The sequence below is a fragment of the Nerophis ophidion genome, linkage group LG03, assembly GCF_033978795.1.
Source record: "Nerophis ophidion isolate RoL-2023_Sa linkage group LG03, RoL_Noph_v1.0, whole genome shotgun sequence".
NCBI classification, from domain to species: domain Eukaryota; kingdom Metazoa; phylum Chordata; class Actinopteri; order Syngnathiformes; family Syngnathidae; genus Nerophis; species Nerophis ophidion.
Window position 1 is genome coordinate 75,066,496 of NC_084613.1, and position 16,598 is coordinate 75,083,093.

The window sequence follows — 16,598 nt, forward strand, 5'->3', positions numbered from 1 at the left end:
GAAGGTCTTATCTTTGTCCATGTGATCAGCAGCAAACTTTAGATGGATAGATATTTGGTTACATGTCCCTTGGCAAGTTTCTGGCAACACATGGACACAGATAAAACCTTCTGGAGGAGAGTTCTGCGGTCAGATGAAACAAAAATTGAGCTGTTTGGCCACAATACCCAGCAATATATTTGGAGGAGAAAAGGTGAGGCCTTTAATCCCAGGAACACCATGTCCACTGTCAAGCATGGTGGTGGTAGTATTATGCTCTGGGCCTGTTTTGCTGTCAATGGAACTGATGCTTTACAGAGAGTTAATTGGACAATGAAAAAGTAGGATTACCTCCAAATTCTTACACGACAAGTTAAAGTCATTTGCTCGGAGTGTGGGTCTTGGGGCGCAGTTTGGAGTTCCAACAGGACAATGACCCCAAAGGCGCGTCAATAGTGGCAAAAAAATGGCTAAATCAAGCTAGTTCCTGGGATTAAAGGCCTCACCTTTTCTCCTTCAAACATATTGTGGCCAAACAGCTCAATGTTTGTTTCATCTGACCACAGAACTTTCATCCAGAATGTCTTATCTGTGTCCATGTGATGTCAGATTGTGGAGGGCTACCAAAAGTGCCTTATTGCAGTGAAACTTGCCAAGGGACATGTAACCAAATATAAACATTTCTGTATGTATACTTTTGACCCGGCAGATTTGGTCACATTTTTAGTAGACCCAAAATAAATTAATAAAAGAGCCAAACTTCATGAATGTTTTTTGTGACCAACAAGTATGTTCTCCAATCACTCTATCACAAAAAATAGGAGTTGTAGAAATTATTGGAAACTCAAGACAGCCGTGACATTATGTTCTTTACAAGTGTATGTAAACTTTTGACCACAACTGTATTTTTAAGCCATTTACAGAGACATCCTGGATGAATACCCAAGTTTCTCATCCAATCTGAGGTTTACCAAGCGTGTTACATTGTATTCAAAAAGACTTAAGGCTGTAATTGCTGCGACAGGTGCATCAACAAAGTATTGAGCAAAGGCTGTGAATACTTATGTAAACATGACGTTTTATTTTTTTATTTATACATTCCCAAAATGTAAAAAAATTAAAAAAAAAAATCACATTGCCACTACTTGGTGTTATCTGTATAATGACAAGGACAATATTGAATGCATTCCCTTTTGGAATAAGGCTGTAACACCACAAAACATGGAAAAAATTATTATTTTTCGGATGCACTGTATTGTGTTGATATTGTTTAATTGTCAAGAGCACTCACCATAAATGAATGAAAAAGTTTACATGTGATCTGTATCAATATTTGTATCAGCCGATCTCACTAGTGGATGATAGACATTGGAATCGGCAGCATAATTATCCGTAATTGTGGCAATTAGGCACAGTCCAGCAGAAGAAACTACATTGTTGCAACTAATGATTTCTCAATAAAACTAGTGAAAAGGCTTGTTTGGTGTCGTAACAAACTCTGGTTTTAATGTCCACTGAATTTATTGAAAACTATGACAGGAAAAGCCATCTTTCCAGAAGCTTTTTTTACCCATCCAAAGTGTGATTTTGCTGTCCCCGGCAGCAGCCTAGTTGGACTTTCTAGCGGGCTTATTTGGCTTTAATGCGGCATAATGACGTCTAGTAATTGGGTTTGGGTCGGCTTGTGAAACCTTGGTTTTGGGAGGGATGTGGTCACCGTTTAAAATAAAGTGGTGTTAGATGGCTGAAGGGTCCGCCATCCTAAACGGCGTCCAGGCGCATCAATTAAAGCAACACTCATCCAAGTGCTCCTGCCAGGAGAAATGTGTTGACATTAATGCTATCTTTGCATCTTTGGGCACTTTGCTATCGTTCTGTTATAAATCCATTGCGGGTCGTTCATTATTTAAGAGGAGAAAAGTTAATGAAACTATCAAAAAAAGGATGTGGTATCCCCTTTGCGAGTTGGTGCCAATTATTAAGATTTTGTTAAAAGACATGACTAATTATAGGGGATATTTAAAAGGCATTTGAATTTTAATGCATCCCCTCTTTATTACCTTTGTGGCAAGGTTAAGATGAGAGGATGTTGAGATTAGATATTCTCACTCTAATTAAGATCCCCTGGGACGAGAGAATAAGGGTCTGCTCATTCTACCGTCCTCTCATCCTCAAAACACCCCCGCCGTGTTGGACCACCGCAGCCTGGAGATACAACTGGGAATAGGATGAGCCCGCGGAGGCAAGGCTTCACATCTTACGGCCGTCACTCCCCACGGGGTAATAAGAGGGGGGGTCGGCCGACTGACACCTTAACCTTTGAGCTTGTCAGGCCATGAGGGAAGCGATATTCTCACATTACGATTAACTTTGCTGCTTTATTTAGACGTGCCAAGGCGAGGACTGGCGCCATGTAACGCCCCCCCAGAGCACGCCGACAGAATTCTTGGACCGTCTTGGCCATCAATAGGGACACAACGAGGAGTGATCTGTTACTGATTAAAGATCACGTCAATCAGTTAAAGTACAACGCTTACTTACAGTTTGGATCGGTGAAACGTGGTGAGGCTTCCATTTTCACTGAATAATTATGGCAAAAATGTGAACTAATTAATTCCATCCTAAATATTGGCACAGCTTTTAAATTAATCCGAAAATTTAACAGATGTTGAAAGTGTTGTACATTTTTTGTAAAGGGCTATTGATTAATCACATCGTAAATAGACTGTACTTACCGAATTATAGAGCACACCAGTTTTATAGCCTCACACACCAAACTTTAGAAGAAATTAATATTTTTGCATAGAGTCGTGCTAAAAAGTAAAGAGCATAATGTCATGGCTGTCTTGAGTTTCCAATAATTTATACAACTCTTATTTTTTTGTCATAGAGAGATTGGAGCACATACTTGTTGGTCACAAAAAACATCCTTGAAGTTTGGTTCTTTTATGAATTTATTATGGGTCTACTGAAAATATTACCAAATATGCTGGGTCAAAAGTATACATACAGCAACATACATCATCACTTCTGGGGATGTAGAAATGTTGAAATCAAATCAAATTAGCTTCACGGCATGTCCTCTTGCGCTCTCAGTTTTTGTTCCACGTCCTGTTTCCCTTTTTGTCAGCCACTTTACCTTTGGCTTGAGCACTGATTCTCCACACCTGCTCTTAATTAGTCATCAGATGGCTCACTTGCCTCTGATCACTAATCAGGAGGGGTGTATTTGCCAATCTCGCCCCGTGGATGGCGCTAGTTCATTATTATACATTATTATAGAGTGCCCGTGGTCGACAGTTGCAGACACTCCTTCCAATGAATGACCTTCACCTGCATGTCGCCTTATTCGTCCATACATTTTGGGGTCACACCTCAAGCTTTGCTTGCAAGGCCGTAGCAGAACAACTATTACTTGTTAAGGAAACAACATTTTATACAACAATTAATGTTTATATTCTGTCAGGTTCAAACACTGATGACATCCATTAAACAAGACAAGAGGCAAATAATTTAAGACAGACAGAATTCAATTTGGCTCAATCAAGGAGAAAACGTGTCGACCTGTAACCTCTTACAGTGTCACCCACGCTCTGGCGAAAGATTATATTTCTCCCCCTTTACCTCAGTACTGGGTTCAATCCCGGGCTCGGAATCTTTCTGTGTGGAGTTTGCATGTTCTCCCCGTGACTGCGTGGGTTCCCTTCGGGTACTCCGGCTTCCTCCTACCTCCAAAAACATGCAACATGCACCTGGGGAGGTTGATTGGCAACACTAAATTGGCCCTAGTGTGTGAATGTGAGTGTGAATGTTGTCTGTCTATCTGTGTTGGCCCTGCGATGAGGGGGCTACTTGTCCAGGGTGTACCCCGACTTCCGTCCGATTGTAGCTGAGATAAGCTCCAGCGGCTCCGAAGGGAATAAGCGGTAGAAAATGGATGGATGGATGGCATGTCCTCTTAACTTCATGTGAGTGATTATGATTGACGACACCTGTTGACTTCTCTGAGTCCATTTAAATAGGGCTCATGTGATGCAGTCTTTAGACTCTGTTACAAACGCGACAATATGAAAGTCAAAGGAACTCGGCACAGATCTAAAAAAACGAATCATTGACTTGAACAAGTCAGGAATGTCACTTGGAGCCATTTTCAAAGTAGTTTGACGTCCCAAGAGCAACTTTGCAGGAAATTGTTCGTAAGTATAAAGTGCATGGCACAGTTTTGTCACTGCCACGATTAGGAAGAAAATGCAAGCTATCACCATCTGCTGAGAGAAAATTGGTCAGGATGATCAAGAGTCAATCGAGAACCACCTTTTAGTATGTCTGAAATGAATTGGAAGCTGCTGGAACATTGGTGTCAGTGTCCACAGTTAAGCATGTTTTGCATCGCCACGGACTGAGAGGCTAGCATACAAGAAGGAAGCCCTTGCTCCAGAAGCCTTCGGGCTCGTCTAAAGTTTGCTGCTGATCACATGGACAAAGATAAGACTTTCTGGAGGAAAGTTCTGTGGTCAGATGAAACATAAATGGAGCTGTTTGGCCACAATACCCAGCAATATGTTTGGAGGAGAAAATGTGAGGCCTTTAATCCCAGGAACACCAACCTACCGTCAAGCATGGTGGTGGTTATTATGCACTGGGTCTGTTTTGCTGCCAATGGAACTGGTGCTTTACAGAGAGTAAATGGGACAATGAAAAAGGAGGATTACCTCCAAATTCTTCAGGACGATCTAAAATCATCAGCCCGGAGGTTGGGTCTTGGGCGCAGTTGGGTGTTTCAACAGGACAATTACCTCAAACACACGTCAAAAATGGTAACGGAATGGCTAAATCAAGCTACGATTAAGGTTTTAGAATTGCCTTCCAAAAGTCCTGACTTAAACCCCATTGAGAACATGTGGACAATGCTGAAGAAACAAGTACGTGTCAGAAAACCAACACATTTAGCTGAAGTTCACCAATTTTGTCAAGTGGAGTCGTCAAAATTCAACCAGAAGCTTGTGGATGGCTACCAAAAACGCCTTATTGCAGTGAAACTTGCCAAGGGACATGTAACCAAATATAAACATTGTTGTATGTATACTTTTGACCCAGCAGATTTGGTCACATTTTCAATAGACCCATAATAAATTCATAAGAGAACCAAACTTCATGAATGTTTTTTGTGATCAACAAGTATGTTTTCCAATCACTCTATCACAAAAAATAAGAGTTGTAGAAATTATTGGAAACCTAAGACAGCCATGACATTATGTTCTTTACAAGTGTATGTAAACTTTTGACCGCGACTGTAGGTTAGTACACACAAAAAATTAAACCAGAGAATGAATTGATTGATATGATTTTTTTCAATTTCATGGATCCCTCTGTTGAATAATAGCATCGTAAATACAAGCAAGTGGGGCAACCTAAAACATTAAATTTAAGAATTAATTGATCCTTAATAAATATGAAGATTGTATTGATCCATCCATCCATCCATCCATCCATTTTCTACCGCTTATTCCCTTTGATCTAAATTGGGATTAATTGTGTCTTAAATTTAGGCAAGAAGTGTACCCTAAAGAAATCTTGGGGAAAGTATTGCCAAATGATTGTTTAGAATCTTGACGATTGTGTTGAAATAATTTTCACTTAATTGCTTCATAAGTTAGGTGAGCAGCGTGCCCTAAAACAAAACAATTGATCACCACAAATGTATTAGTTGAACACATTTCTTGTTATGACGACAGGATATTCTAAGCTACCCAAAGCAGCTGGAAAATGTGATGTGAATGTTGTATTTCTTTCTTTATTTATTTTTTTTTTTGCTCATGAAAAAATAGTTGTTTAAAAGGGTGAGCTGGAGTTCAGCACAGCGCCATCAAGAGCTGGGCGCTAGAAGGCAAAGTGAAGAATTTTAGTCTCCCCAAGGAGAAAAATTCAACAATTCACCAAAGCGTGTTTATCGTAAGTCTGGTTCGCCTAATCAAGCCACCGTCTCGATTGGGTAGCCTTAGGATGTTGACCTAATGAGGCCCAGGAGTAGCGAGGCATGCTGGGTATCCTTACTTTTCCCTCCTCGTGCCTATGAGTCACTATTTCAGGCGACCGTGAGAGGAAAAAGACAAATAAACAACATTTCTTTCCAGAGTTTATGTTCTCTAAGGGAACGGAATGAGATGGGGGGGGCAGGTAAGAATGTGTGCGCAAGTGAGTGTATTTTGAAAACTGTTAGCCTTAGCAAGACAGATATGTATACAGTACTTGCAAAGTCAAACAAATAGATCCTGTATGCAGCTTACACTGTGTGTTTGTGTCTGTCATCTTCAATCACTCTTCTGTTTTCTCCCCCTGCTCACATGTTTGTGTGTGTACGTTAGGCCTGGATCCCGAGAAGCATCTGGGAAAGTCTCTGGCTGACATGGAGCCTTACCTGAAACAGGTCACTCTTTCCCTTTTTTCATGCTCTCACTGGTCATTTTTTGAGGTACACCTGTAACAACACGTTCTTGCCAGAAGGGACTCATACAAACATTTAAGAGCAAGCTATACTGTTTTACTGCCAAAACAGTATGTCATTTTCCATCAAAAATACAGTATTTATGGTAACACTTTAGTACGGGGAACACATATTAACCATTTATTAGTTGCTTATTAACATGCAAATTAGTAACATATGGGCTCTTAAATAGTCATTATTAAATACTTATTAATGACGTATTCTGCATGGCCTTATTATACAACCAGTAAGCCATTAACTAAGAGTTTTCCCTCAATAACCACAGCATTATTGCTTATTAGTAACCCTAACCCCAACCCTTATATGTTCCACTAGTGTCCAAATAACTCTAAATTAAGTCTGTGTTACTTTAATAAGCAACTAATTAATGGTGAATATGTTCCCCATACTAAAGTGTTACCATGTGTGTATATATTTTAATCAGAATATTTTGGATGCCAGTTCTATGACTAGCTACATTCCTCCATAAAATAGATAAACAGCTCTGATCCATTTCTATATTACTTAAAAGAAAAAACGATTTTGTTTAATAAAATGCTACTCAACTGTTTAATCAAGTCAAATATAAATAAAGCAAGAAGAGAAGTATCCCACACTTATATTTTCTAAAGTGAATCCAGCGAAGCCGGCGGCGTTTCTGGGTGTTGTTGATAGATGGCTTTCGCTTTGCATTGTAGAGTTTTAACTTGCACTGACAGATGGAGCGACGAACTGTAGTTACTGACAGTGGTTTTCTGAAGTGTTCCTGAGCCCATGTGGTGATATCCTTTACACACTGATGTCAGTTTTTAAAGCAGAACCGCCTGAGGATCGAAGGTCCGTAATATCATCGCTTATGTGCAGTGATTTCTCCAGATTCTCTGAACCTTTTGACGATATTTTGGACCGTAAATGGTGAAATCCCTAAGTTATTTGCAATAGCTCGTTGAGAAATGTTGTTCTTCAACTTTTCGACAGTGGTGACAGCGGCGGCGTTTCTGGGTGTTGTTGATAGATGGCTTTCGCTTTGCATTGCAGAGTTTTAACTTGCACTGACAGATGGATCGAGGAACTGTACTTACTGACAGTGGTTTTCTGAAGTGTTCGTGAGCCTATGTGGTGATATCCTTTACACACTGATGTCGGTTTTTAAGGCAGAACCGCCTGAGGGATCGAAGGTCCGTAATATCATCGCTTATGTGCAGTGATTTCTCCAGATTCTCTGAACCTTTTGACGATATTTTGGACCGTAAATGGTGAAATCCCTAAGTTATTTGCAATAGCTCGTTGAGAAATGTTGTTCTTCAACTTTTCGACAGTGGTGACACTCGCCCCATTCTTGTTTATGAATGACTGAGCATTTCATGGAAGCTGATTTTATACCCGATCATGGCACCCACTTGTTCCCAAATACAGTAGCCTGTTCACCTGTGGGATGTTCAAAATAAGTGTTTGATGACCATTCCACAACTTTGTCAGTCTTTTTCGCCACTTGTGCCAGCTTTTTTGAAACATGTTGCGGGCATCAAATTCCAAATGAGCTAATAATTGCAAAAAATAACAAATTTACCAGTTCGAACGTTAAGTATACTATCTTTGCAGTCTATTCAATTGAATATAGGTTGAAAAGGATTTGCAAATCATTGTATTCTGTTTTTATGTATGATTTACACAAAGTGCCAACTTCACTGGTTTTGGGTTTTGTACATCAACAATATGAGTTTTTATTTTTAATTTTTTTTATTGATTGGGAATCGTTATAAATAAGACTCGCAATTAATCTGGAAATCGATTTTTTTTGGACACCCCTAATATTTAACTTAAAAAATAAAAAAGCCCCACATCGACCTGATTTAAAATATGACCTTGAATATAAGATTAGATGTGCTTTCAGAGAAAAAAAATGCTTTCCTGAATTAACGTCATTACGGTGTAACTCATTTTAGTCCACTGGTATGTTCAAGAACTAAACTAGCAACATGCAATTACACTTGGTTGTGAGTTCAAATCCCGGCCGAGTCATACCAAAGACTATTAAAATGGGTCTCATTACCTCCCTGCTTGGCACTCAGCATCAAGGGTTGGAATTGGGGGTTAAATCCCCAAAATGATTCCTGGGCGCGGCCATGGCTGCTGCTCACTGCTCCTCTCACCTCCCTGGGGGTGAGGGTGATGGGTCAAATGCAGAGGATAATCTCACCACAACTAGTGTGTGTGTGACAATCATTGGTACTTTATTACTCCAATATATAATAAAACTGTCATTCTCGTTACAAAAGCATTTTACTGCATTGTGCATGTGTATTTATTCCCTTTCTTAAAGTGATCTAAACCAAACCTTTTTAGCTACCAGTCACATTTTAGAATGTTTTTCTACATTGCATGCATGTTTTCTGATCGAGATGTGTTCTTATTATGTAGCTCTCGCAGAAGTACGGCGTCCATATTTGTGGCGAAGGAGGGGAATATGAAACATTGACCCTGGATTGTCCCCTCTTCAAAAAGAGGCTCGTCATGTGAGTAAATCAGAAATGTCTCGGCTGCTTTTGTTACTGCTTTGACATTGCCTGTGTACTTGAAAATAGTACTGTGGGTAAGGTGTTTTTTTTACACTTCCTAAAAAAGCCATCACAAGACACTGGTTTAAAATGAATCTCCTACTGAAGAAAATGGCTCACATATTAAATTTAATGTAAGATGGCTAAAGTGGACAACTTCTTTTGAAAAAAATGTATGATGGTACAGGAGCTCCTCTTTCACAGACGGTGAAAAAAAAAAAATTGTTGGTTTGTTAGTTTATTTGTTATTATTATTTTTTTTTTAAGTTACCATTTTCTTTTTTCTTTTTAGTTTTGTACTATTTCAACTAAAATACCTTTATATTATTATCAAGCCTATATATTAGTGATTCACATTTGCTTTGTCCTACGATATTATCCCTTCTACTGTTACCAAATAGCATTATGTTAGTCTTATTGAGATTCAAATATAGTCTGTTTTTGTCAAACCATCTTTTTAATTTGTTTATTTCTTCTCTTATTATTTATATTATCTTCTGTGTGCACTCTCCTAAACAAAATGCAGTTGTATCATCCACAAATAATACTAACTTTAAGTCTTTTATAACTTTACAAATTTTATTGTTACACAGATTGAACAATTTTGGTCCGAGTATTGTTTCAGGCTGATTCCCCAAAAGCAAGAAGACTTGCTCTGTATTGGATCAAAAATGAAAATAAAAATCAGTACTATCAATTTGTTACCTAAAAATTCCAATAAAAAATTCAAAAAGAAAAAAACACTATAGTACTTTGGGCACACTGAGAATACTTTGCACCATTGAAAGCATGGACTTCATAACAGTGTTTACTACTTGACCAATTTCATCAAAGAGGAGGATGAAGGCAGCAAGAAAATAAAGAGTAGAGAATTAAGTATAATCCATGGAAAAGGTGCAAAATAGATATCATTTAACTACTAAAGGCACAACATTGAGACCTTGTTTTCGTTCATGTGTTGCAGTGATGCGGCAGAGACAGTGATACACTCGGCGGACGCCTTCGCTCCGGTTGGCTACCTTCGTTTCACTGCCATGCACACCGAGAGCAAACCCAGTGTGAGTCCGACTTGTGAGAACCCGTTTAGATCGACAGTCTTCGACGGCGAACCGATGAACTAACGTCAAAAGGAAAAGTTTGGTCTGCCGTAGGGCTTGATTGCTTTCAAAGCACTCTGAGGGGCAAAACATATAGAAGAACAAAAGCCTTTGGTGTGTGATAACTTTGCTCAGGAGCAGAGGAGGAACCGCGGGGTAGAGTTCGGATCAGCCTCCAGAGGGCCTCTCTTCCGCATATTCTCTCTCTGTGTCTCTCCTGCAGCCCCACATGGCCTACTTTGACGTCTGCAATATTCACTGCAGCCCCAAACGAGGCCCAGCTTAATAAACATGTCCGCTCACATTAGGGTGCTTTGCATTCAGGTAGCAGGCAAAGTGGTGCAGGCGGGGCTTGCAGGAATAGAGCAACATCTTTTTTTTTTGTTTTGAGAGGGGGGGTTGTGGTAAGCGTTGCAGAATTAAAAGGGGACACTCTTTATTTTTTAGCATGATCCTCTAATTTATAAAAAGCATTCAGATCTAGGATCCCAAATTAGTATCTGATGGCTGTGATGGATATGGAGCTTAATTGCATTGGCAAAGATAGAGTAACAAAAACTGTAGAGAATGTATTGACTTATTGGAATAAACAAAGTGCTCCTCAAATATTTTCTGTTATTCTCCTTAGACTTAGACAACTTAGACTTAGACAAAAGTTAATGATTCACAAGGGAAATTGTTCCACACAGTAGCTGAGTTACAATGATAGAAATTGTAAGGATGGAAAGGACAATGCGGGTATAAATAGACTAAATATAGCGATATGAAATACAACATGTATACGTAATATTTACATATGTACAGTATATTATGTCTATATCATTCATACAATATATAACAATTACAATATATACATTTCCCCTGGGGAAAAAGAAAATATTTTGCCCTCTCCCACTTTTCACCGTGACTATAAATAGTACAATCCATCCATCCATCCATTTCCTACCGTTTATTCCCTTTGGGTTCGCGGGGGGCGCTGGTGCCTATCTCAGCTACAATCGGTCGGAATGCGGTGTATACCCTGGACAAGTTCCCACCTCATCGCAGGGCCAACACAGATAGACAGACAACATTCACACTCACATTCACACACTAGGGCCAATTTAGTGTTGCCAATCAACCTATCCCCAGGTGCATGTCTTTGGAAGTGGGAGGAAGCCGGAATACCCGGAGGGAACCCACGCATTCACGGGGAGGACATGCAAACTCCACACAGAAAGATCCCGTGCCCGGGATTGAACCATGACTACTCAGGACCTTCGTATTGTGAGGCAGACGCACTAACCCCTCTTCCACCGTGAAGCCCAAAAATAGTATAATGCGTCTCTATAATTGTTATAAGTATACCTCTGCACAACATTGTGAACGTATTAATAACATTAAAGTGAACAACACACTGGTCTTTCATGATCTCCCACCATGGTTACAGTGAAGCCAGTGCTAAATATGCTTCATTAGGTCGTGGGGGCCTGGAATAAAGAATACTTGTTATCCAGAAGGAGACTGAGGGCAGCAAGTAAATTGAGCTCTGCAGTAAAGTGGAGAATAATTCGCAGTATAAATGATGACCATGCTAAACTGCTTGAAATAGTATCCTGATTTTATGAATAGAGCCATAGCCAACAAGTCTTCATCGTGCAGTAAAAAACAAACAAAAAAGTGCATTTGGCGAGTGTTTGTCAAGTTGGGCTGTCCCAATCAACATTATTGGACTATAATCCCGATCTGATTTTTTGTCTTTAGATTTAATCTAATCTAATCTAGTCTCATTTTGAGTCCTGATCCCATAATTTGGCAATAGATTATACAACTGAAAATGTTCTAGGGCGAGTAACTGAATTAAACTCGCTTACCCATTTTAGTAATACTTTATAATAAGTACACACTATTAGACATTTGGTAAAGCTTTAGTAAATATTGAATTAGTCATTTATAAATCATGTTTCTGACATTAGTACAATTAGTACGCAGTCTATAAAAAGTTATAAATATTTTATACATTACTGTATTATTACCGTCATCTATAAAAAGCTAAATTGATTTATTTTTATTCTTCATAAATGATTGATTCAGCATTTCTAGATTATATTTAGCTATTGTCAATGGTTTGATAGATCATTTGGAAGGTATATTAGACTTTTAATAATCTCTTGACATTTATACTGTACATGTATTTACACAAAGTATTCAAACATTTTAGACTTGGACTTTTAGACTTCCTTTTTATTGTCATTCAAATTTGAAATTTACAGTACAAATAAGAACGAAATTTTGTTGCATTTCGTTACCATGAATTGATTAATGTGGACCCCGACTTAAACAAGTTGAAAAACTTATTCGGGTGTTACCATTTAGTGGTCAATTGTACGGAATATGTACTGTACTGTGCAATCTACTAATAAAAGTATCAATCAATCAAACAATCAATCAATCAATCAAGAGCATTAGCTCTTGGTGGTGCAGGATAAAAAAAACAAAAGAAAGCAATAAGGTGCAGATATAAATAAATAGATTACTGTACAGATAAATACATTGCACTTTTTCACATTCGTCCATGTTTATGGATGTATGTTGTATTGTCTTTTTTATTCCAGCGAGTTAATCCATTTTGGGGAGAGTTGAGGGGTTAATTTAATTATGATGCGTTCAAGAGTCTTACGGCCTGAGGGAATAAGCTGTTACAGAACCTGGAGGTTCTGCTACGGAGGCTGCGGAACCTCTTCCTAGAGTCCAGCGGTGAAAACAGTCCTTGGTGTGGGTGGTAGGAGTCTTTGCAGATTTTCTGAGCCCTGGTCAGGCAGCGGCTTTTTGCAATCTCCTGGATAGGAGGAAGAGGAGTCCTGATAATCTTTTCCCCCGTCCTCACCACTCTTATAACTGTGTTTCTTAACAGCATACGAATGAGTATTCATCAATCCAATACACTTTATTTGTATTGCACATTTAAACAACATAAATGTTTCCAAAGTGCTGCACATCAATATTAAAATCAATATTCAAATATTATCCTTAACTCCACCAATCACTGAATGAAAACAAAAAAATAAATATATATAAAACCAATATAAAAATAAATATGATTACAGACGATTTTAAAGGGTAAAACCAATTAAAACAATAAATGCAAATCACAATTTTAAAAACACAGAGGACCACACAACTCACGTAGTGTTAAAAACCAAAGAATACAACTTAAATGCTAACTTGAAAACAATTAATGTCTTGCCTAATTGAGAAACTACCCACGAGCAACTAAAATATTCAATTGTGCACATTGGACCTACAAGCTGTGCTCTCTTAGAACTGAGGAATCCTTCTGCACACAGAGGAATACGAGACAGAGGGGTTTTTACGGTGCGTTTAAGGACCGCTGTACAAAGTAGGATGCTACTCCGCCCGCAAGAAATGATAAATTATAATAATCGATTTTCATTTCCAGATGAGGTGGTTCGGGCATCTGGTCCGGATGCCACCCGAACGCCTCCCTAAGTAAGTGTTTAGGGCACATCCAACCGGTAGGAGGCCACGGGGAAGACCCAGGACACGTTGGGAAGACTATGTCTCCCGGCTGGCCTGGGAACGCCTCGAGATCCCCCGGGAAGAGCTAGACGAGTTGGTTTGGGAGAGGGAAGTCTGGGTTTCCCTGCTTAGGCTGTTGCCCCCGTGATCCGACCTCGGATAAGCGGAAGAAGATGGATGGAATAATGGATTTTATTTGTTATGCACTTTTCATTAAAATACATTTTAAACTAATACGCTCACACTATTATGCTAGATCCACTCGACCTCCATTGCACTGGTCGCCCGGGGGGGTGGGGAGTCCCCCACATCTGCGGTCTTCTCCAATGTTTCTCATTGTATCCCATTGGGTTTGAGTTTTTTCTTGCCCTGATGTGGGCTCTGAGCAGAGGATGTTGTTGTGGCTTGTGCAGCCCTTTGAGACACTCGTGATTTAGGGCTATATAAATAAACATTGATTGATGATAATAATAATAATTGATCAGATTTATATAACACTTTTAGACATACAGTTGTGATCAAAATTATTCAACCTCCACACAATTTTGGTGTTTTAGCAAGTTGGACATTCCGTATTTTGTTTATAGTCATATCAAATAAAGATGTGTCAAATAGACAAATGCAACTTAAATTGTAACACTGTATTTTACAAAATACCAAAAAAGGACATTTTTCTTAATATCTCATTGACAAAATTATTCAACCCCCTAGTTACATGCATCTTTAGTACTTAGTAGAACACCCTTTGGCAGTAATGACATCCTTCAAAGGTGATACATAACCGGACACAAGCTTCTTGCAACCATCTACAGGTATTTTAGCCCATTCCTCTTGGGCAAAGGCCTCCAGTTCGTTCATATTCTTGGGCTTGTGTGCTGCAACTGCCTTCTTCAAGTCCCACCACAGGTTAGCTATAGGATTTAGGTCTGGCCACTGTGAAGGCCACTCCAGAGTCTTCCGGCCCTTCTTCTGCAACCACTCTGATGTTGATTTGGAGGTATGCTTGGGATCCTTGTCCTGTTTAAGGTCCAATGTCTCCCAGGCCTCAGCTTCGTCACTGACTTCATGACATTTGCACCTAATATATCCTGGTAGGAAATAGTATTCATAATGCCTTGAACGCACTGGAGAGTCCCGATACCTGAGGCAGAGAAACAGTCCCAGAGCATGATTGACCCCCCACCATGCTTAACAGTAGGCAAGGTGTTCTTCTCTTTGTAAGCTTCATTTTTTCTCCTCCAGACATAACGTTGATTCATAGGCCCAAAGAGTTCCAGTTTTGTCTCATCATTCCATAGAGCAGTTTCCCAAAACCTTTGAGGTTTGTCCAGATGATTTTTGGCATACTGGAGTCTATTTTTCTTGTGCCTGGGAGTCAGAAGTGGGGTGCGCCTGGGAGTTCTGGCATGGAGGCCTTCATTTCGTAGTGCGTGCCTTATTGTCTGGGACGAAACCTGCGTTCCCCCCTCTGCAATGTCCTGTTGTAGTTCCTCAGCTGTTACCCGGGGGTTTTTCACCACTGTACTGCACACAGCATCGTCTTTCTACCACGCCCAGGTAGTGTTTCCACTGTGCCTTTAGCTTTAAACTTGCAAATTATGCTCCCAACTGTGTCTCTTAGAATGCGTAATGTCTTTGCTTTTTTCTTATATCCATATCCTTTCTTATGAAGAGAAATTACCTCCTCTCTTGACTTCTTTGACCACTCCCTGGACTTCACCATGTTGCAAATACACCATTGACCATCTACAAGAAGCTGAGCGTCACAGTCTTTTTCAATCAGTTTAATTGTTGCTCGTTATGGTTCTAATCACATCTACAGGTGTTTTCAACACCTGATTGAAAATACCTTATTCAAATTCTGTTCTTAAGAGTCATGATCTTCAAGGGGTTGAATAATTTTGTCAATGAGATATTAAGAGAAATGACACTGTTTGGTATGTTACAAAATATAATGTTGTAATTCAAGTTGCATTTGTCTATTTAAAGCATCTGTAATTTTTATATGACTATAAACAAAATAGGGAATAAATGTCCAACTTGATAAAACATAAACATTGTGAGGGGGTTGAATAATTTTGATCACAACTGTAGACTTAGACTTCCTTTTATTGTCATTCAAATTTGAACTTTACAGTCCAGATACGTGTTGCATTAGCTCGTTGTAGTGCAGGATAAAAGAGCAATAAGGTGCAGATATAAGTAAATAGATTTGATTTTGTAGACACTCAATGCGCTTTACAGTGAAAACTGGGAATCGAACATTAAGTCACTCCACATTAAAGTGCTACAGTACAAACCATTATTGAAAACCATAAATGTTTAGCCATTAAAACAGATGAAATACTAAGACTAAAACACTACCAGTAAAGCATAAGAAACACACAACGTGGGTTTTCTAACAGTGTGTTTAAATATTTTAGTAATTTAAAAATAATAACTTGGTTAAAAGATGTGTAAGTGCCTTTTGAGCACATTCTGCAAAACAACAATATAATAATGATAACTGTAATAATATTACGTTACAGCATTTTCGGTACTTTGTTGAGGGTTTGTACGGGTGCTTAAAAACCTACAAAATGCTTGTATTTTAATGTTGTGTTTTCAAGGTCTGAAACATACTTGAATTTTGGGTGAAGTGCTTGTAAATGCTTGGAAATGTTCATCATATTTCTCAGCAGTCTGACTCAATAGGAAAATTATAAAATGGAAAAAAATAAAATAAGTTTAGGTTGATTGGCAACACTAAATAGCCCTAGTGTGGGAATGAGTTTCAATGTTGTCTGTCTGTCTGTGTTGGCCCTGTGATGAGTGGGCGACTTGTCCAGGGTGTAAACCGCCTTCCGCCCAAATGCAACTGAGATAGGCTCCAGGACCCCCCGCAACTCCAAAATGGATAAGCGGTAGACAATGGATGGATGGATGGAAGTTTCCTTAAAAATGAAAGCACACGCTTGATCT

General features: G+C 39.1%; 1 protein-coding gene across 2 annotated transcripts in view; it reads left to right on the forward strand.

The window, feature by feature from the left end:
- dph6 (diphthamine biosynthesis 6) overlaps positions 1–16,598 on the forward strand; it is a 200,469-nt gene that overhangs the window by 64,022 nt on the left and 119,849 nt on the right. For both annotated transcript variants that reach the window (XM_061896056.1, XM_061896057.1), the window contains 3 exons: positions 6,345–6,406; positions 8,885–8,979; positions 9,986–10,079. In XM_061896056.1, the coding sequence (XP_061752040.1) occupies positions 6,345–6,406; positions 8,885–8,979; positions 9,986–10,079 (251 nt within the window). The remainder of the gene's footprint in view (positions 1–6,344; positions 6,407–8,884; positions 8,980–9,985; positions 10,080–16,598) is intronic.